Genomic DNA, 21,461 nt, shown 5'->3' with positions numbered 1-21,461 from the left:
GTTGTAAGATCAGTCATACTCTATAGCCACTATTAAGATTATCATCTACCTTACTGAAAGACCATAAAGCCCCTTTTCTATAATAGGAGGATACAGTCCCATGCTGGACAGAGTCCTTGGAAAATGTGGCTCTCACTTAGGCATATGTAGCATTGGTTCTTCTTTTGATATGACCTAAGGACTTGGCTAAAGATTTTCTCTGTTGCAAACCCTAGCTAATGTAGTGGTATTTAGATAGCGATAGGATGGCTTTCAAAAAAGTACAAAAGCTGCAGTAGCTATTTTGGGAGTGGTTATTGTTCTGGTTTCTCTTCAGCAAGGTGCCTGGGAATGCACCTCAAAAGYGGAGTCAGCTGTTGAAATGTTACTGCAAATTTATTAAAAAAAAAAAAAAATAATAAAGAGTAGTTAATTCCTAGGCAGGTTTCTAGCATTTTATTTAGGGGAGACATATAGTAAAGCTTATAAAGCTTGTAGTTCTTGGTTGTTAGCGTTGCTTTTTTAATATGTTCTGTATTTGCTGCAGCTTTAGTTCACAAGTGCAAGGTGTCACTACCCCTGGAAGGGCGAGAAAAGCATTTGCAGTGCCCGCACCACCGGCTCTGGGCAGGCAAGAGAGCTAATACATGTGTGTAAGCTGTACCAGCTTCTCAAAAGCTTCACATCCACGAGCATTTTCAGTAAGCCTTGTGTTTGCCTGATTTGGAAGGAATAAAAGAAACCTGAAAGTTTCGGTCAGCAAATKAAGTTTCAATACCGGCCTGGTTAACTGACTGTGTTCGCATTTCCTTAACATCGTAATTTTGTAAGATTTCTTGGCATGTCGTTTTTTTCTTGTTTTGACTGCAATATTTACAGCAGAGTAACTTTAATAAGCGTAAGACTAGTTGTACCTAATGAAAATAAAACATAATGCTATTTGACTAGAACAGACCATTTTAGGAGGTGGCACAATTCAGAAATTAAAAAAAAAAACCCTTCCAGGAATTCCTGTCCATCTTTGTTGCATGTACCCTTCCTGAAAAGGGTATTTATGGGTAATTATTGTTATTTATGGGTAAGGGACACACACACTTGCCATTACAGAAGCCATTACAGTTTCAAAATGGCACTTTGCTRATCTGGGTATGGCCTGAATAGCTTTTGTAGCCAAATATTGAAATGAGATGTGAGCCAAAGACCTTTCTGGCCTTATCATTGTGGCTGCTGCAACTTTATTCCTGGGGGTGAATGGCAAACGTGAATCTTCATGTTGCAGGTGCTGTGTGTGTTCCTCTGCAGTGGCGTAYGCTCACTGCAGTTGTGTGCAGCTTTTTCAAAGGAGAAATGGTGCCACCAGACTCACTTTTATAGGAAATGGAAGCATCTTCCTGTAATGATGCTTCTCCTGTGCAAAACCAGATAAGAGGAATTCCCATCTGACTAAGAGGAGTCTTGGTGCTGCAGGAACATTGACCGTAGCACCTTGCTGTGCCTCTGGAAGCAAACGTTGTGCCTCCAGCTTTGCGCCTGACACCATTCCCAGTTTATGTGCTTGCAAATGAGCACCTACTCGCTCAAGCTACTCCCAAGGCACTCGGACCTAGCAGTTGCTCCAGAGCTCTCTTCTGAGCTCTTGGAAAGAGAAATCCATGTGTCACGATCACATTAGCCCTGCTGCTCACAAGGCTTAGACAAGYACTTGACCTTTGGGTGAAGATATATGAACTTCTTTAGGAAGCAGCCACCAACTGCTTCCAAGCAACCAACCAAGCTACCTTGACTTCTCACCCTCTGTAGGGAATTAAGCAATAATACTAAGGCARTTCCAGAGCAATTGCCAAGCTGTCATATACTCATGGATCTTATGAAAGAGGGACGGGAAATAAAATGAGTAAACTAGTGAAAGGCTCTGACAAGTGTAGCTGGAAGATTTTATCACTGGCACCACTAGGACTGGAAATGGTCTCTGTTCTCTGTAGCATTTAGTCATGTCCTTGGAGTTTTATCAAGTTGCTTTGCAGTCTTTGCATAGACATGGTGCTGAGAGGCATTAAGTTTAGCTGAAGTAAAGAACAATGGAAAAAAAAATCCATTTCCTGTCAAAGATTAAAGTCTCAAAAAAAGGAAATTCATTTGCACTCTCATATATGAATTGTGCTATTGCTGTATCAGACTAAAAGTCAGGCATGAAAAMGTGATTTGATCAGTAATCAGTAGTGATGGAATAAGAATTCAGAAACTGTATGTTTGGTTTGGTTGAGGTGGGTAGGTTTTATCCTAAAGCTTTGTTTTTTTGTTTTTGTTTTCTTGAATACTTTCTTCCAAATGAAGTCTTTCTTCCATTCTGTTAGATGCTTGAGCAAGCATACCATTCTTGAGTGAATGCTTCTGATTGCTTTGCTGCTTTTGAACAGGTAGATCTAGACACTATTTCTCATTCCTTTTAGTGGAAAATTCAAATAACTCTGCCCTCCTTTTTCAAAATCCACTCACCCAGATTGTAAACCTGTCCCGGAGAGAACAGTGGGTGTTGAGAGGGAAGYTGCACAGAAGATTTTCTGGTGTTCMCTTTTACTGCAGAGTGCATTCCAGACAGAAAGGACAGCATTTGTGTAAAGTGTAGCAGCTTCTAGTGTAAGCTGGAATGTGTCTTCGGATTGCGTTGCCTTAATCCTGTTTAAGGAAAAAGAAGGATCAACCAACATCAGATTAATATTGATTAAATGTCAGAAGGATTTCCCTGAAACATACTTACACTTACCAAGCACTGAAATCAAGTTTTAAGATATTGTAGATTTTTTTTTAACAGTATTTGTTTCCTGTCTTCTCTAGCCTTCACAACATGATCTCTTTGAAGGCAAAAGAATATTGTCCTTGATAAACTTCCACTGTGTATTCCTGTTTCAAGTGCTCTGTTTCTCTGCAACACTAGCACTGTCCACAGGAGTGCCAAGAATAACTTTACGGATTTAGTGATGACATTGGTATTGTTGAGTGGCAGAAAATGTGCCCTAGGACCACAAACTTAGTCAAGATGGAAATATCTAGAGGTCAGCATAAGGTGGGGCAATCTTTACATCTTCTCCGTCTGGATATAAGCCTTTCTATTCTTTCTATTATTCCCTTTACATTTCACAGACATTCAGCTATTGAAGTTAGGCTGAAGTTCAGCATGTGTCTACAGGCACACTTGTATTAACTTGTATTGTCCCCCATGCTCCTGGATGAGGCATGTCCTGTATTCAGAGGAGCCCTAAAAARAAGGGCACCGAGAGGCCAGTTCACTTTACAGGGACCTCTCTGTGCAGTAGGGATCCTCTTCCTGAAGGATGCAATAGAAGCTGCTGTCATAGCATGTCATAGCTGTCGAAGTCCTGCCAGGGGCAGGTGAGTACGGCAATGGATAGCAGAGTCTGTCACCTTCACTGGTGGTGTGCCAGCACATACCTGGAGCTTAGATGCTCGAGAGATTTTCTTGCTGGGCTGCAGAAGGGATCAGGGAACAGGCAAAAGGCTGTTAAAGAGTCAAATAATGCCCTCTAATGTAATGTAGGATGAGAAGAGAGAAAGAGAGAAAAAGAAAGGAGAGAGCGAGAGAGAAAGAAAAGAGAGAGAGAGAGAAAGAGAGAGGAGTGATGTTGTCTAGCCCAGTGAGTTTTCCCAAATGTGAGGGCAGACTGACAATACCTGTTTCCCAAGGGGTATAATACAAAGCTAGCATTTAAGAATCTGTTCTGTAGATACCAGGTGTGAGAGCAAAAGCTCATTCTGCTGTCAGTAAGTCATATCAGAACAGAYGTGAAAGAGATTTTTGCTAAAAGACTTTGAATAATTTATACTGAATATTTATTTTTTCTGATTGTGTATATGCTTTTATATGTTTCATTGCTTCAAAGCAATGAAACGTTTTTGCACCATCCTAGGAACAAACATGGATTTATTTCAGTAAACTAGTTTAACCTAGCCATGTTATTGCTGTTGGACCCTGAAATGGAGCTCTTATTGATTTCAGATTCAAGGGGAGCAGTAGCAATTACTATGTTCATCCATTTAAAAACATAAATTAAGGGTGAATAAAGCTTTTAAAGCTGAGAATTAAAAGAAGCGAGCACAAATCATTGCTGGCTGTATTATACTGGATTTACTTCCTGGGAATCTGTTTGCACAGACACCTTTCTGAGACTGCCATATATTACCCTGATGAGACCTACAGAGAAGAGGACTTCTTCAGATAAGTATTTTCGTGAACAAACTGCTGAGTGAACCCTGATCAATATAGTGCGAATGGAGGAAGTTTCTGGAGATCAGAACACTAGACATTGTCTCTCAGTTTTATCTGGAAAGAAATCACAGCAAATCCTTCTCTTTCTCTCCTCCTTTTTACAGTACTATATTAAAACTGTGTGCTAAATGGAATATATATTTAAGCCAACATAGTCATCGGGTTTAAGGTTTCTGTGTCTCCAATCTTATTATAAACCAGTGATACATTAAAGGGGTTCTACGAATCTGAAATTGTTGATTAAAGTACATGAAGAGAGGAAATAAATTGTTGTCTAAAAAGGAAAAGAAGTGGGCAATAGCTAACCAGGAGCATTACTCATGCTCATTGCTCATTCACCTGAGCAGAGACCTGATTTCTCTCCCTTGTAGTTGTGTTCAGCCCCAAGTGCTGTTCAGCTGATTGCCATCTTCCCTGGACAGCAGAAGCATCAATCATTAGTCTAAAATAACTCTCATTGTGTTGGCTTTGAGTACCTCTCTCCATTCGTGMTGATGGCAATGGAAGTGTAGAGCAAGGGTTCGTGCAGGGGGAGTGGTATGTGATCTYTTCACAACAACTAGAGACCTGTTCTGGACAGAGGCAGAAAGGATGGCCCTTTTTTGCCATGCACAAGGCACAGCAACGATGCACCATCACACAGCTCAGGCACTTTTGCATGGCACAGTGAAAGGAACGAGCAACTTGGAGAGCAGAGCTGTGGAGGGCTGTTTCGTCTGGTTAGACTTTTCACCAGTTGAGTAAATGTGTGTTCCAGTTGAGATTGGCTTCCTTCTTGGGACAAAAAACTTCTTTTTCCCATACAGAGTTGCTGGTGTCCAGCTAGCACTGAGATAACACCAGCTGATCTTCAGAACAAAATCTTCACCTGCAAGAGCAGAGCCTGTTCAGAAGAGGTGGAACACCCACATGACTGTCCTGCTGTGGGGGCTGAATGGAAAGAAGGAGATAGGGTAGGGCAACTCCAACAAGTCAACCCRTCTGTCTCCTGTATGTGGCAATAGGCTTTCAAGAAAAGCCAGTGGAAGCAAAGATGCAAAATATTATTGACAAATCTATTCTCATGCAGTCCTTTTGAGTCTCAAACAAAAGAAGAAGACCCTCCCCTCCCACATAGAACAGAAATGTTCCCTWGCCACAGGACTCTTGCTTTTTGTTYGTGCATGAAGTGAACACACACAGGGGTCTTTGACAATTCGGCTGCTGCACCTGGTGCAGTAGAGGGGAAAAATAAGCTATTGAGTGAATCTTTATGGTGATTCAAAACACTTTAGGTAGATCCTGTCATATGCTCTCTAAGTTCCTGACTGATTGTGTGGAATTAAGTTATTGGTCAGAGATTCAGCTAATGGAAACACATTGATGAAATCATTTTTGAGGCACATTAAATGGAACTTAAAATAAAGCTGAAATGGCTTTATGGATTTTTCAGTCAAACTGTTTATGAACATTTATCGGCAGTAAATTACACAGTGTCAGAAGAGGGTATCAGTAGGTATGGCTTTTAATAGAAGGCTCCCTGATATAATACTGTGAGAAAGAATAATTTATTAGCTAGAGGTGGACAGTACAGTATGTTTAAATATAAATTATATGATTATTTTCTCTTAACTGTCTTTGGCTGCTCATAGGAAAGTTAGCTTTAGCAGCAACAGAGAGTCTCACAAGGTGAAAAAATGTGTTCAGTACTTTGCATTGAAATAGAAGTTTTATGTTATGCATTGTAAATGTTTTAATAACAGGGCTCAGGATACAGGAGCTATGTTATTTAATAGTAAATTTACTTTACATTTGCTTTTGCTTCATTCTCAGTAAAGAGAAGAGGGGCTCAGGAGCTTTGACTGGGGATCAAAAACGTAAAACCTTCAGCTGTTGGAGTTGTACATTAATATTCTCTGGCAAAAGCCAGTGTTCCTAGAGAACAGTGAAAATAAGATATAGGGAATCCCAGCTTGGAAGGCATTTTCTGGTCTAGCAAATCTAGTCCTCTGCTTTTAGCAACCCAACATCTTATAGTTGTGAATTTGCAAAGTCAGCTAGGTTGTCTGTGTCATTTACTGTAATGGGAAAGCAGCTYCCATCTTTGTCTTCTAGTGGCTATAATTCACGTTCTGTCCTTCCTAGATATATCTGGGACCAATGCTAGCTGCTTGTTCTCCTACCAGCATTAGTCTAGAGCCACAAGTTCCTTTTCTTTCATGTTACTTATCTATCCAAAGTATTAGTACCAACACTAATAGTCCCCACCTCCAATACCCTTCTTAGCCATCATGTTCCTAGACTAAAACCCAAGTCCTTCCAGGCTTCTGTGAGCTAGGCTTTCTGTTACTGCAGTCATGTAAWGGTTCCTCTCTGCATCCATTTCTGTAATGAGGATGAGCTAGCAGCTATTGTATATGTATTTTCATGTACCTGTTAGACTTCTCTTTTCACAATCCAGGCAGTTTACAACACAGAGCAGAAATTCTTACTCCTTTCTAAGCACACTTTGTATTTTTAAATTTCACCTTCTATTTGTTCTGCTCTCTAAGGTCACTTAGTTACTCCTTCTTTGCATCCCAGTCTGCCTCTGTGTAGATCAGCAGCCRAACTCACTGTCAACAACACATTTCCTTTTAACTTTCCTTCTTTTTGTACCRAGGTCCTTAATGAAAATACTAAAGGAGGTCACTTGCATCAACCCAGTGGCTTAATTTTYGCCACAGTCCAATGTTGATGTTACTAAACTCTGGCCATGGAATCCCGTAAAAGAGAAGAGTCAAATTTTGAAAAAATTGACTGATGTAGTTGAATCTACTCAAAACAGTTGTTTTAATAGTGATGCACTTCCATACAGCAGAGGTTGAGACTGACTRTTCAGCATAACAGGGAAAGTATGAGTGGGTCTGAAAACATTTTGGGTATATAAAATTTCAAGTGGTGTAAAATAGGGTTTTAGAGTAGTGTAAAGGGAAAGGAAATAAGGAGATGGATGAAAGGAATATCAGGCTTCTCTTTTTTTCAGCCTTCCCAAAACCACTGCACTGGCATCATCAGTGGCTTTGTTTCCAAAATTGCTTCCTTCATTTAAATTAAGCAACAAAAGCTTCTAAAACTCCAGGTCATTAGAAATACACAGAAGTTTTTCCATATTCTGCAGTCATTTCTTGTTACTTACAGCTTGTTATTTTAGGCTTTGCATAATAGAGCTAAAAAAGTTTGAAAAATGAATCACAAATGCCAGCATAAACAAAGTCCCCTTTTAAGCAATAAAAGTGTAAGAGGAGCAAGAATATTTACGTGTACCTCCACAGCTGCTTTTTCTCATCTTCCTCACCTCAGAAATCATTATTTTATTATGCAGATATGTGCAGGCTGCTGCTTTTGCTAAGTTTCATAGCAAAGCTAATAACCAGGGCAGTTGTGTGGATAAGCGGAGACTTAAATCATTTGGAAACTGTTCAGAGAGGACAGATCAGATAATAATAACCTTCATGGTTGGCGAGTTACAGCTGCTTTTTACAACTTGTAACGATGAAGGCTTATAGTAAAGATAAGGGCTAAATATCTATATTGAGCTAAAGGATCAATTTCAATTCCCAAACTTTACACTGCTTTTATCATCTTTGAGGTAAATTTGTTTTTCTCTGGTTTGAAAATCAAGAGGGTTTTTTTATGCTATTTTTGTTAAAGTGTTTATTTTCATTCTGAATTTTTCTTAATGCATTAGGACAACTTGTTTCATTTACTTGAGTGCAAGCAAACCACAATTTTATTGAAGTCTCCCTTATAGCTGAATTATATAAGAGGAATGTTGTGTTCATATGCTGTACATCATCTCAAAACATTTTCTCTTCTATACTAGTGACTTCTAGAGTGCACACAGGTAAAAATCATAATAGCACGTATAAAGAGCTATCTCAAATAGGATCAGTAGAAGGTCCTGAGGCAATAAAAAGTCCAGAAAATCTACCTCACAGTGAATGATTTAGAAGCCTGTTATTATTCAGCAAATCAGAGAGAAGGTTGACGTGATTTGGTCACAGTCTGTAAATATCTACAGAGGTGCGGGTTCGTGTTCATGCAATGTCTATTGTCTTGCACTATGTGATACAAGAAAACTTAGCAGCTGAATGAGACCAATTCCCATTAGATGCACATTTTTATATTAGAACAATCAGACATTTTAAATGAGAACCTTTGGAAAGGCTTACCAGAAAATGTCATGTGCTGTCTTTTGCTTAAAAAAAAATAAACTAGGAGAGCGTATCTTTCTGAAAAGACAGAGCATGGCTCAATCACAGTGTACACAGGCCCTGGTGCAGGGATGGCTGGGTGGAAATGCCCAGCCTGTGCTGTGCAGGTGGTCAGATAAGAGGATTGCAGTGGCCTGGACCTCAGGAAAGCTTAATAGTTTTGTTTGTGTAGTATTTTACAGCTAGAGATCTAACAATACTTGGCAAATGAGGGTAGTGCTGTTTTCTCCACTGCCTCTAAAAGAACAGCAAAATGAGGAGAAATTAAATGACGTCTGGGTCACACATCAAATCTGGCTAAGTCCGGGTTCATGAAGGAGGGATATAGCTGGATTAGGTGGATGCTTACCAAGTATTTTTTCCAAGCTCCTGACATCATGTCAGCAAAAACTTCCCACACAGAAAACAAGCAGCTGCTTTTACAGCCAGAGGTGTGTGCAGTTTACAGGCAAATCTCAGCTGTAATCAAGGCAGCCAATTTCAAGTGAATGAGATCTGGCTTTTCTTGGGGACAGAAGTGATGTGTACAAGAGAGAAATGGGTCAGGTGATGGGTTAAATTGTGCCTAGATATGATTTGACAATCACTCCCCTGATAACAGCTTATAATGTTGACAGTTTGTCTTCTGTTTTGTTTTGTGATTTCAGGAGCAGAAGGCACAGTGTTCCCTAAATCTATAGAAACTCCCCATGTCAGGGCAGACCCCTTCAAGGAACTAAGGTAAACTTTGGAATATGATTTAAAGGTAACTTGGTGGCACCTTGTTGAAATTGTGCTGGGAGTCATTTCTGCATGTAATGTGACCGAGATGAAGAAAATAATGGGTTATGAGAGCATCATTTCTCCTCTGTAACATACTCTACTTAACCTTGGGCTCAGTCTTTGAAAAGAAATAGAGAAATCTTTCTCTGGCTATGGAGGGAGGTTCTGGGATCTGTGCTAAATCACAGGGAGTAACAGCCGATGAAAGATTAATGTTCTGGCAGAATTATCTGTCTTGTGGGAAATAAAAACCCTCCTGACATACACAGGGTTTAGCTGTGCGTGGATGTCACTGTGGACACTCAGAGAAATGGCAGCTCCTGACAGCAATGTATCACAAGGACTAAACAGCATAGCTCTTGAGAATCAGCTTTGCACTCAAGCTGGACATTATATGTTTACATATATAGATAATTTTATATATATGTGAAATGTTTTTAAGTGTGGTCCTACAAGCTAGTTTGATGGGTAGTCTCTCAAAAAGTGAGGAGTTGCCAGTGGCCTGATAGCATGGCCTGGTATGTTATTGACTAAATGTTCTGAAATCTTGTGTCCTTGGGGTTGTAGCAGTTGCCATCAATGCTCAAATTATCCTTGCTTGAAAAAGGTGAAAGGGGGAAATGTCTCTGAAAGGGCATCTTGTTACTAGATCTTTGGTTGCAAACACCCCGTCCTTGGAGACGGGAGAGCTGAGGATGAATGTCTGAAGTCAGCTCAAGTTGTGCCTGAATGCCACGGGTTTACAACGGATGGACTGGATAGGAGAGGTCTTCTCTGTTCCGATCCTGAGGATAGTTATGGACCAGCAAGATCATGGTGTAAGATGAAGAAAGTTCTAGTTGCCTTTGCATGAGTCTATTACTAYCTCTCACTTTCTGTCCAGAAACACTCTTAATTGATTCAATTATGCATTCCAGAGAGTAACATCAGATAAAAAGTGCAAAGGTGTTGTGATTTGGTTTGTTGTGGAAGTTTGGTCTGTTCCTGTGTGCAGTGACATTAATACTGCCTTGTCTTTTTTACTGTCTTAATAGACTTTCTTTTAAAAAAAAAAAAAAAAAAAAGTCTTTGCTCAGCGTGCCACACTTCATCTTATGTAGCTTCAGTGTCTCCTGTGGTGGAAAAATCCCCAGAAAAGGAAGAATAGGGAAGTGCAAGGCACATGTACCCTCCACTTCTCCACATAAACAGGCAAAAGAAAAGGTTTCTGGGTGAATTTGCAGATGTGGTTTGGGAGACAAAGACTCTCTGATACAGGCCATCTTGGCTGCTAATTTCATCCAAAAAAAATCTAAGTTGTGATTAAAATATGCAATAGCATCTAAGTAATTTAAAAAAAAAAAAAAAAAGGTTCTATATTCAATAGTGGTTTAAGTCCAAGTTTACCCAATTTATTTAGGTCTTCTTTAAACATGGGTGGGGAGTTAATCCAAATAAATGTAAAGTGTCACATTAAGGGGAACAAATGTGAATTAAAGTAGCCTTAATGTGATTGAGTGTATTTCTGTTCCWAAGAGAATTAAGCTAAATGAAATTGAGATCAATTAAAGGCAATATCTATACAAGGTTTTTATTTGGAATGTTTAATCTGCTTTAAATTCATACTGTTATTTCACTTGTTCTGTTAGAGAGCTATTAGATAACTGAYGTCCTTTGAAAATAGTGGACTATTCAAAAAAAAAAAAAACCATTAAGGAATCTGGTAAGATTTTTATTCCATTTTACAGAGAAAGCCATTGAAAGTAAATAGGATTTACCTTGTGAAAAAAAGGGTCTAGAAAGTCCTGAAACATTTGATGCGCTTTTGAAAACATTATCTCTTGACAAAAATAAAATGTGTCTTCCACCATCCTGAAGAGGAAAAAAGACACCAGTGGCACTTTGTAGAGAAAGCAAAGTTTACCAAGAACAGCATTGCTCTACTGCTCCCCAAAGCAGGCAGCGTTCATCCCTGGCTCTGCACACACACACACGGGTTTGTTGGAGCACTGACTGCTTCTTGAGAGTGAAATGACAGTGAGCGATGCCCTTTTGATGCAGTTTGGAGTTCACAGAAGAAATAATCCTACTCTGGGGAGGCATTTTCTGGCTTCGTCCTATATTGATAGCAGTGTGTGTACATACGGTGTCATTTTAGTGTGCTTAAAAAGTTGCTTCCTTAACATGGGTCTGAATGAGATGGTAGTGGGTAGGTCCTGAACAGTTATATATGAGCAGGAATATAAAAATGTGCCCAGTAGCCGATTTGACTTTAAAAGGTGTTTTGTGTAATAAACTATGCAAGCCTTTCTTTTCYCCTTTGATTCAAGCTCCTAAAAGGGAAAATACAGAGTCAGCTATTGCAGGCTGTGGCAAAGCACTTCCACCCTCCGTCACTCTTCCTAGAACAAATGGTTGAGATTAGTTATGTGGTTTATCCATTTGCTCTTTTCAATATTTGACTGTCACTTTTTCTTCAGGAGACTTCCAAAAAGAGGTGACAGCAACTGTCACTACCAAAAAGAGACGAGACCAACTGCTTCTGTCACCACTGGGAGTCAGACCATCTGTACCTCTTCTTTCCCTTCCTCCTCTACTTACTAGACAAGCTGATTTTCCCTTTCAGGATAGGCAATGCACTCTAGTGCCAGCCACCTCTGTTTCTTTGCTGCTTTTTCTCCCACCCAAATGTCTTCAGTCATGCCCACATCTCCTGAAGACTGATAGATCCCAAGTGACAGCTCACATGGTCTCTCAGCAGATTTTCTGTCTCCTTCTAGCTGATGAACGGTTTTCAGTTCATRTAGCCTAATTCATTAGTAGCTGACCTCTTTACAAGATAGGCAGCTTTTGGAGGAACAGACAAGGTAGCTGTCCTCTCTCATCACCAGCAAGCTCTGTGTGGTCCTCTTTTCTGAATGTGCTTTTTGAAAAAAAGTTCCTTGTTCCTTAGGGGGAAAAATAGATGGAAAAGTGTGTATAGCTTTTCTTCTTAAGCACTAAGCTCATCAAAAAGCCATAATGCTACAAGAATTGGTTTGGTGCAYGTTTGACATCACTTTGGACTTTTCCGTTGATATTTTTCAACACGTTTTCAATGACCCTCTCCCATCCAAAGGCACATGAGGCAAATAACTGGGCTGAAAAGAAYTTTAGTTACAGGAAGAATGTGGAAATGTTGTTGTTGTTGGACTTGTTTTCTATTTGGGATCTAGGATATTCCTTAGTAATGACCTATGAGCAGAAGTGGTTGAAAAACTATTTAATATCTTTTTGCAAACATTTTCAAATTCTTACTCTTTCAAAGTAATTTCCGAGTCCTGAGAGTTTTGACAATTTTTTATTGGGTGGGAGTTTGGTCAAAAATAGTAAAAAGGCAAACGAACTAAAATTATCTACAAATTTTCTTTGATTGTGTAACATTGCCATTCAGTAATATCCCAGAATAGTTTAGAGGCAGATCTTGAGGGACTTGCTTGGAATGARTTTTAAAATATATGTGCTGATCCTCATTGACTCTTTGCAATTCTGGTTGTAGGTGTAACGTAGCTTACTGTGACTGCCCATGTAAAGGTTGGATCCAACATACCCTTTTCTCAGTGTATTCCTTTGTTTTAACAGTGCCCAAGTATTTTAGCAAGAGTCTGTCTTGCAAAGCTTCCTTTGATCSCTATAGTAATCAATCACCTGCATTCTTCTTTTTATCTTCTTTCAAAATGCGAGTATATGCCAAGGAGGCTGAGAGATGCTGTCTCTCTGCCACAAACCCAGTCTCTCAATGCCATTGACATATGCATCAAGGTCAGGGATAAGGACTGGACTAGCTGAGTAAGAGTGAGAAAGAAAGAAAGAAAATAATTATGGAGGGAAAAATATAGAAAGTGGGTCCAATATGAGAAATATGAGTGGACCCGTTGCTTCCTGCATGGATATGACTTTGTGAGGTCTCAAAAACTTGAGGGCCTTTCCCAACTCTGTAGTGGTGCTGCAGAGCTCAGCTTAGACATAGAGTCATTGGGAGACAGGCTGCCTCCTTCCTCTGCTCCTACATGCAGAGCTAGTGAAGATCCATCCCCCAGTGTCCCCAGTGCCAGGCACCATGTAGCTGGAAAGCTGTTTCCCTCCAAATGGGGATCTCTACAATTACACAGTAGACTGTGTAAGAATTAGCTGAATGGGTCTGGTTTAGGGTATCTCTGTCCCCAGAGCTAAATAAAAAAGAGATCGGATAAATTCATTCTGTGAGGAGCAAGCACAGGCTGGAAAACATTCACAATTACTGTAGGGWAAAAGAATACGGTAGATGGCTCATCCAACAACAGGAGACTGAAATGATTGTTTTTCTTGTAACATGCAAATATAGTTAAGGGAGAATTAATCTCTTGGGCTTGAAGGGGTAATTTTTGTCCAAAGTTAATTATGGAGCACTGAAAGAACCAAATGGCAGATGAAATGCACTTGCTGTTTGATTTTATTAGTGCAATTCTACCTCACCATGTACCATACTGAACTATCCAAATAGTCCAAGTGAGACCCATTGTAGCTGAAAGCAGTTTAAATACAATATTCAGCTAATATAACAATTCTCATTTTGTAAAATAATAACTCTTATGAAATTAAGGTTTCTTTAAACTGTGTTTCACAAGGCAACAGAGACATTTTCAATAAGTAGGAACACAAATAATGTTTTGGTCTAAGATCTGTTACATTAATAAAGATTAACAGAACAAAAGTTAGAGGAAATGGAAAAAAGAAGGTACTGAGGAAGTAATTGGTGGGKTAAGGAAGTCATTATTAAAGGTTATTTTACAATATTGAAACATAGTTTAGTTTACAGTAAACACGTGAGGATTCTTGTCGTGTCAGCAATGGGAAAATGGTTTGTACAGCCTTGTATCTAGCTGATGCTATTCTCTGATTGATTTGCCAGAAAATCTGCAATTCCTTTTTTGCATTATACCATTCAATCCCTAAAATCTTCATAGAAGAGTCCCAGCTTAAAAAACAATGGCTTTTTGCCTTGAGATAATTTTTACTTTTCACATTGTAACACTCTATAATTATTTTTATACGACACACACTTGGGTAAGGTTTTTAGGACTCTGTCCACTAAAATCAACGCGGATCAACACAGGAAAACAGGTTTCTGGTTTCTAAAGTTCAAGCTAATTTAAATRGGCTGATGAGTTGATCTTGTCATTGGCTAAATGACACGACCACTCACTATTTTGGTGTCTTTCAATCTTTCCTACAATAGCCACCGCAGGAAGAAGCCACCTGGGCACAGACCAGACAGGCAGAGCTCCCTGCTCACTGCTCTGACTAGTTCTGGGTGGTTTCCCCAAATCAAACAGAGTCATTGCATAGGCTTCTTGTGGACARTATATTCAGAGTTCCTCCAACAATRTGTTGGAGAGGAGGCTTTGGTTGAATAATGAACTTTCTTGCTAAGACTTTCCATGTATTAAAATATTCCTGTTGCAAAGGGGGATTGCTGCTCCTTCTCATTGTCATAGCAAATCTTCTGTCAATGTCCTTCACCTCTTTAACAAGTCATACCCAGAAAAGGAGAGTATTTTGCTCTTGGCTTCCTTTCCCTCCCCCTTTTAAGCATCCTTGGTGCAGATCAGATCATTGGATTGCCCACACCTGGAAAAAGCAGAGGCCCTGATAAAGCTTTGGTGATTTATCCTAGCTGTATAAATCATGGCACCGCCCTGTTCCCGGGGCTGCTAATGGGATCTGCACACAGGCATGCAGCTCCTCTTTAAGGGGAGCTAATGGACAGTGAAAGCAGGCTTGGCAGGAACAGCAGCTTGGCAAAGAGGTGTACTGACTGCAGTATATTGATGATTTAAAAAAAAAAAAAAAAAAAAAAAGGTTTGAAATAAGAAGAGAAAAGGCTAAAACGTGCAGTTGAGCAGCCGTCAGTCTGGTGTATGGCGTTCTTCAGATGTGACGTGTCCCTTGTGCAGCAGAAATGTTTGGGTGCCTGTTCATGGACATGCGAGCAGGCATGTCCCATCAGAGCCACATGGACCTTCTGTGGAAGTGGGAGAGAGGCAGTAGGTAATGGGGACATTTCTAAATAAGTAAATTGCTATCAAGTGGTGTAGCATATGGGATAGGAAGCTGTGGAAATCTCTTTTTTGGGGGCTGGTGGGAGGATACACAAGACTTCTCTCCTTTTGCATGTAATTAAGAAGCATAACCACAACAAATGTGTGTTCATGGCAACATCCCTCTACAGAGGGAACRCTTTTAACTTTTCTGGGCTTCAAATCAAATGCAGCAACCTGGTTTATCACTCTCTGCGTTTATTCTGTAGTGGTTTTGTACCATGCAAACAAAGCCTGTTTAGTCCCAAGTGTTACCTCAGATTGAACATCTTGTACTTGAGATCTGTTTCCTGCCTAGGTGTGTTGTGCCCATGGTAGTCATTAGCTTTCAACAGCSAGATATCACTTAATCCATAGTCAGGGTATTCGTATATCTAGTGCAGCTCACAGAGGTGTGCAAGCAATAGATTCTTTGGGCCCTGAGAGAAGACCTATTCATATGACCAATCTATGCAGGCAGATAGATCCACACATAGATCCATCCGAGTAACACAAAGATGTAGACTCTTTGACTCTTTTTTTCTTTTTCTTTGCACTCTGTGTGTGGCACGCCACTAACCTTGAGTAGAAAATGGATGTTAATAAATGCAATGCCTTAAAAGTGTGAGTTATAGCCATTTCACACTTCATGGCAGACTCATACTGGTGGAAAGGCTTAATACTTAATTACAATGCTTGTCCTTCTCTGAAGTGCAGATGACATTCCTTAGATAGATTTTTGCAATGACATCTGTGGAAATAAGTTGGGAAACTAATTAGTTATTCATATAATACAGAATATTGACTGTGCACTGATTAAAAGGATGTGGKGACACCCATTCTAACATGATGTATATGTCTATTAGTTTAGTCTGTTCCCTGAGGTGGTGTTTTTTGGAAGTTTGTACATAAAATGATAAAAACAGCCTCTAGCCTCCAGAATGCAGATGTTTATAGAGAGTATTGCCTTTCATTTACATTTTGCTAATGATTAAGCAGGACTACTCTGTTCAGAAGTAGAATATTTTATTGCTCATGCTCCAGGGGAATATCTGCAGTCGCTCAGGACCGTTTCTGTGGTGTTGACTGTAATGGGATCTGCAGGTTACTGACTACCTGCAACCATAAATGACCTAAAAGCGATCATTAGACAACTRCTCGGAGAGAAGGACAGCAAACCTGTATGCTTGTTTCAGTGCCAGGCAGGCAACACGTTTCTCTTGCTGCACAGCCTTACTAGTGATGTGTTTATGTGGAGGAGTCTTATGCTGATGCACTGCAATCAGTTTGTGTGCTGGTGTGGAATGTGGCATTTGTAACCATCTGTTTAAGAGCTTCAGTAACAATTATTTTATCAAAATATTTGTACTTGAAAATATTTGTACCGAGGATACCRGGCATGAAATAAAGAAGTGAAAAGGGAAGCAAGGAAAATACCTTACCCATGTATCACTAGGGTCCTCATCTTGTCTTTAATTCCTGTGCAAATTCTGTGATATTTAGGATGTGATCACGTTCAAAATGACTGAATAGCTTAAAAGAAAAGGACAACATCCTTTGAATGAGGTTCCTGTCTTAAATAAGAGGAATTAAATCCCCTGAGCACTGGGTTTGCTTTCGGTAGAAGAATGTGTGGTTTTCTTTAAAGTCCCTAAATGGTACTTTTGTCAATAGGAATTGCCTGGAAATCAGTTGTGTTACTTTGTAAGAGCTGAGCCATCCCTGGAGGTTTATTTCCCCTACTGCGGATGCACATATGAATAGGTTAAGTGATGAGACTTGCCATGCACAGTCTCACAGGGGCCTGGCCTGCACAGGGGACATGCCGTGTAGCCCAGGTGTCCTCTCAGGTGCATTTCACCAAGCCCACGAGGTAACGGGGAAGGGGTGTATGGCAAGAGTATAGCCCTCTCCAGCYATATATCCAGTACTTCTAAACACTGGAGTGTAAATGAAAACAGATAAAATAAAATGCCATACTCRGCACTAAGAGCTGTTTTTAAAGAAGTAAATATATTGCAACTGAAGCTTTGCATCCCAGCCTTGGAGCACTTCCTCCAGCAGATCTCCCACTACCCACAGCCACGCAGAGCTCAGCCCAGCAACTATGGCTGGACTGAGCCAGCAGCTGCTTTCCTTAAAATGGACTATTTAACACTAACTTCTCATTAACTTGACACAAAATAGGGAAGGACAGTTTAGACACTTTCTTACCCAAGTTACGAGTTTCTTGGTGTTTCGTTTCCTACTGCTTTCTTCATGTGCCTGAGGGCTAAGCTRTATCAAGGCAATCATACTTAATATTTAGCTTGAGTGAGGTACATTGAGTGGTACAAGTCCGCTGTGATTAAGAAGGACACTTTTACAGACATGCTAATTGTACTTTGGACTAGCCGGTAATCAATAGTTGTTGTATAACAGTCAGGAATCGATAGCTGTTGTATAACCATATTAAGGCTAGAAAAAAAAAATGTATCTATAACTATAAAGGGATTTTTTCTTTTGAAAGCAGTATTTTGTATACCATTGAGAAGAATCATAAATAATCACTGTGCCTACAGAATGACTATTCTGAGTTTATATATAACAGAGTTGTTTTCTCTAGACCAAAGAGGAGGAGCTATGTCACTTTTCATGATGTGAATTGATTTTATCCTTTTTCACATGTGGTTGCTGCTACTGCTCTTCTTTCCAGGAATATTTTGCAGTATAGATTTATCCCACCAGTTCTTGYGGCACTTATGTGTCCCACCTTACAACATCCTCATACAACTCAGTTCCTTGGCTGAGGAGATGATCTAAAATGATGCTGGGGAATCAAGCAAGAAAGTGAACCCAAACCTCTCCCTGCCAAACCTAGRCTTAGGTCATCTAGTATCATAAAAGAGCTTGTAAAGCAGAGGGGAAAYGGCTTCCTGGTGGGTTGTAGCACAGCTGAGAGGGTCGCTAATGAGRGGATGTGCTGCGAAGGGAGATGTTGCTTGCCAGTGAACCCGATGAAAATCTGCTTATAATTGATATAATAAGGGCAGAAAGCAAGACACAACAGGCTTATGCTGCTAGTGCCAAACTGTGTGTCAATGCTAAAAATATGTCACGTCCTGCCCAATTCTTCAAGTATTAMCATTTCATAAGACAGAGTAAGAAGTAACATAATATGTCAATTTAATTCTTTTTCCTTAAGGATTTGGTGTCTTAACTTTAATGAAGTAGTAATAAATATAAATGGATATTAATAGAAGATTATTAGAACTGTTCGTTTTGATAGAAAATATCTTCTCATGCAGTGTCAGAGGTTAAAGATTATTACTGCTTCCTGAGGCTTCTGAAATTAAATTCTGTCTCTTATGACCCGCAAGTTATGATTGAAAAAGTGCTCATGTGGATTGGAAGTCTCATAAGAAAAACAGGGTATCTTACATGGATTAGCTGATATATATCTGTAAAGATGGCAGCTTTTTATAAATATGAAGAATTTCATTTTAGATCCCTAAGTGTTGCCAGGAGGATCACCTGCAAAGCACAGAGATGCTTCTGAGAAGGCCCTGAGATTTCAGCCATCCGCAAAATTTCTTGCTTAAAAAATGCTTGAATTTAATAGGCCGTAAGCTTTTATCTGATTTAACACTTCTACTTAATTAAAAATAATATTTCTGACAGATCCTTTTGTGGATCCTGTCAGAAAAAAAAAAAAAAGTGAAGTCCCACATAACTGCTGTTCATTTCTATCTAAAGCCTCCAAAACACTCAGTGCTGGATTATCAACTTCGGTTCCCATGGGGCATAAGGAACTATGCTGGGAACACGGCTGGAAAAGGGAATCTCAGCAAGACCATGAMAGGCAAGTTCAGGCAATATATATCTACTCCTAACCAAATCCAAAGCTACAGGTTTATATGATACTGCAGGCATGGATTTAAATCACAGATACCTTCTAAAGTATGGAAATTTTAGTAATATGAGATTAACTGTGTGTTTTTGGTGCTAATAGTAATAAGCTAAATCCTGCAACGATATTTTGCCTTTGTTCAAAAACAGCCCCAGTTTGGAGTCCTATCACAAAGATGCACTTGCACTGCATTTTACACCTCTTGATTGCCTCTGCGTAATTCACTTAATGAGACCATTTGTAAATACGCTGAATGCATTTCTGGAGGAGCTACAAACCTGGAAGAAACATCAATCCTGAATTGAGGGCTCATAGCCCCTTATCTCATAGCTCTCTTAGGGTGAGATTTGTGAGGGTTGCAAACTGAGCATAAATGCTCAGCTTTTCCTCTATAGATTCAAGTTGATTGTATCTAGAGTCATTACCCATTGATGCAGGCTCTGTGCCTGCATTTACCTGTCACAATCAGTGTCAGTTCATGCTTAGTATTTTGCAAAAAATACCTTGCTCAAAGCACTAAGGGCAGTACTGCTGAAGAGAAGGGACAATGGAACTCTCTGCTACTCCTTCTTTCCTCTTTTATGCCTAGCATGTCACAGATTTTATAAAGTGCCCACTAAATATGTTGATTTTATGTGTTCTCAGATCAGCCGTGGGTTATCCTTTAATGTGTCTATCCATTGGCATTGTTCTGAACAGTGAGAAAGAACCAAGCAATGACTTTGCCAGGACATTTTGCAGAGCTCAGATGCATGGTATTCAAGCAACATCACGGTAGGAGTCTAAATCTATGAGTCTAGAGGCTAGTTACAGCTAGAAAGAATAAATCAAGTAATAAAGGTTGCCGGTAAAAGAAAGATACAGCCTTTGAAATGAAGACGCTTTAGAGTTCATCATAAACCTCTGACATATATTCAGTCACTCTGCCTGCCATCACAGTTTGAAATATATTTCAAGGTGCTTGCATATTTTATGCTGTGACCTCTAATAAATAGCTACACATATTCAGTGATGTTACATTATACCTTGTGCATTGATGCGGCRTGAAAGAGGAAGCTGTGTCAACGCAACAGAAGTTTGCAGGCAAAGGTGCTCAATGCACATTAAAGCTGTTTCTCTGACTCAGGCAGTATGTCAAAATGTCGGTGCCGTACCAAAGGGAGCGTTGTTTTCATAAACATCTTTCTGAGGAAGCTGTCCTGTAGCTGGGTGTCGGCTTCTTGTTTCTGAGTGAAGCGAAGGGCATCACGTTTCCCTGGCACTTGCCTCTCCTTGTCCYGTTTATTACAGGTTACGGTACTCGCTAACCTGCCAATGAGACTGAAAGATTCTACAGCAATGAAAGGCTTTTTGTTTGGCATGTACTAAAGGGTGAAAAATATTTGGTATAAACAGAATTAACATCTTTGGTTCAGCTATCTTTTCCCTAGAGTGATGAGTAGCAAAATTAATCTTTGATATTGAAATTTCAACAGAGGCCACCGAGTACATATATATAATGGTTCTTTCATTCTCCAGATGGAGTTTATGACTCTTTTGAAAGACTGATTACAAGAGTTTCATAGGMCCGATCCTTAAAGCTGTCAGTCCCATAATTTTTAATAGCTGTCAGGAATTAGCAGTGTGCTATTGATTCATGAAGATATGTAGGCCACTGCTGCAGAGTCTCCTTCTTTTCAGAGGTGTTCTGGATGGCTGCTGGTGTACATGTTATCCATCGAGATCCATCCACCACTCTCCGTATGTTCTGCTGCAGTCAGAAAAATGCAAGATTCTTCTCAAAAGTGTCATTTGCTAGAGTGTGAGAAGTGCACTTCCAGAAAGTGTGAAAAGAGATTAACAGTGAAGTAGAGCAGAGAGCCGTAGAGAGTAGAGCCCTAGTAGATTTACTGTAAGTCAGAATTTCTAACAGCAAGTTTAGACTTAGAGCACCAAATTTGAAGAATTCCTTTTTTTAAAAAAAAATGCTTGATTTTACAGAGATTGATGGTTCGTACTTGATAAATACCAAGGAGTCACAAGCTGGTCATTTGAAAAAGAGAATGTTGACYAATTCTGGCATTTCTTAATTTGTTTAGAAAAAAGGAAGCAAACTTAGGAAAGAAAAATGTGATATTCTACATGCTTGTGGGCCCTATAAGGATGTGCAGACTTTGCAAGTCTAGCTTAACTGCTTGAAAAATTGGGGGATTTCCTTTCAGTGAAAAGCTAGAGAAGCAGATAAGAGAGCAACA

The 21,461-nt window shown here is 39.7% G+C and overlaps 1 protein-coding gene across 4 annotated transcripts in view; it reads left to right on the top strand.

The window, feature by feature from the left end:
- The window catches only part of SGCD (sarcoglycan delta), a 236,370-nt gene that overhangs the window by 195,931 nt on the left and 18,978 nt on the right, over positions 1 to 21,461 (top strand). For all 4 annotated transcript variants that reach the window (XM_026047658.1, XM_026047661.1, XM_026047659.1 and 1 more), the window contains exon 7: positions 9,147 to 9,219. In XM_026047658.1, coding sequence (XP_025903443.1) covers positions 9,147 to 9,219 — 73 coding nt within the window. The remainder of the gene's footprint in view (positions 1 to 9,146; positions 9,220 to 21,461) is intronic.

The sequence above is a fragment of the Nothoprocta perdicaria genome, unplaced genomic scaffold (genome assembly GCF_003342845.1).
Source record: "Nothoprocta perdicaria isolate Ctin4 unplaced genomic scaffold, notPer1 scaffold_5, whole genome shotgun sequence".
Lineage (NCBI taxonomy): Eukaryota > Metazoa > Chordata > Aves > Tinamiformes > Tinamidae > Nothoprocta > Nothoprocta perdicaria.
Note: the sequence above shows the minus strand (reverse complement) of the source record. Positions and strands in the feature narration are given on the sequence as shown.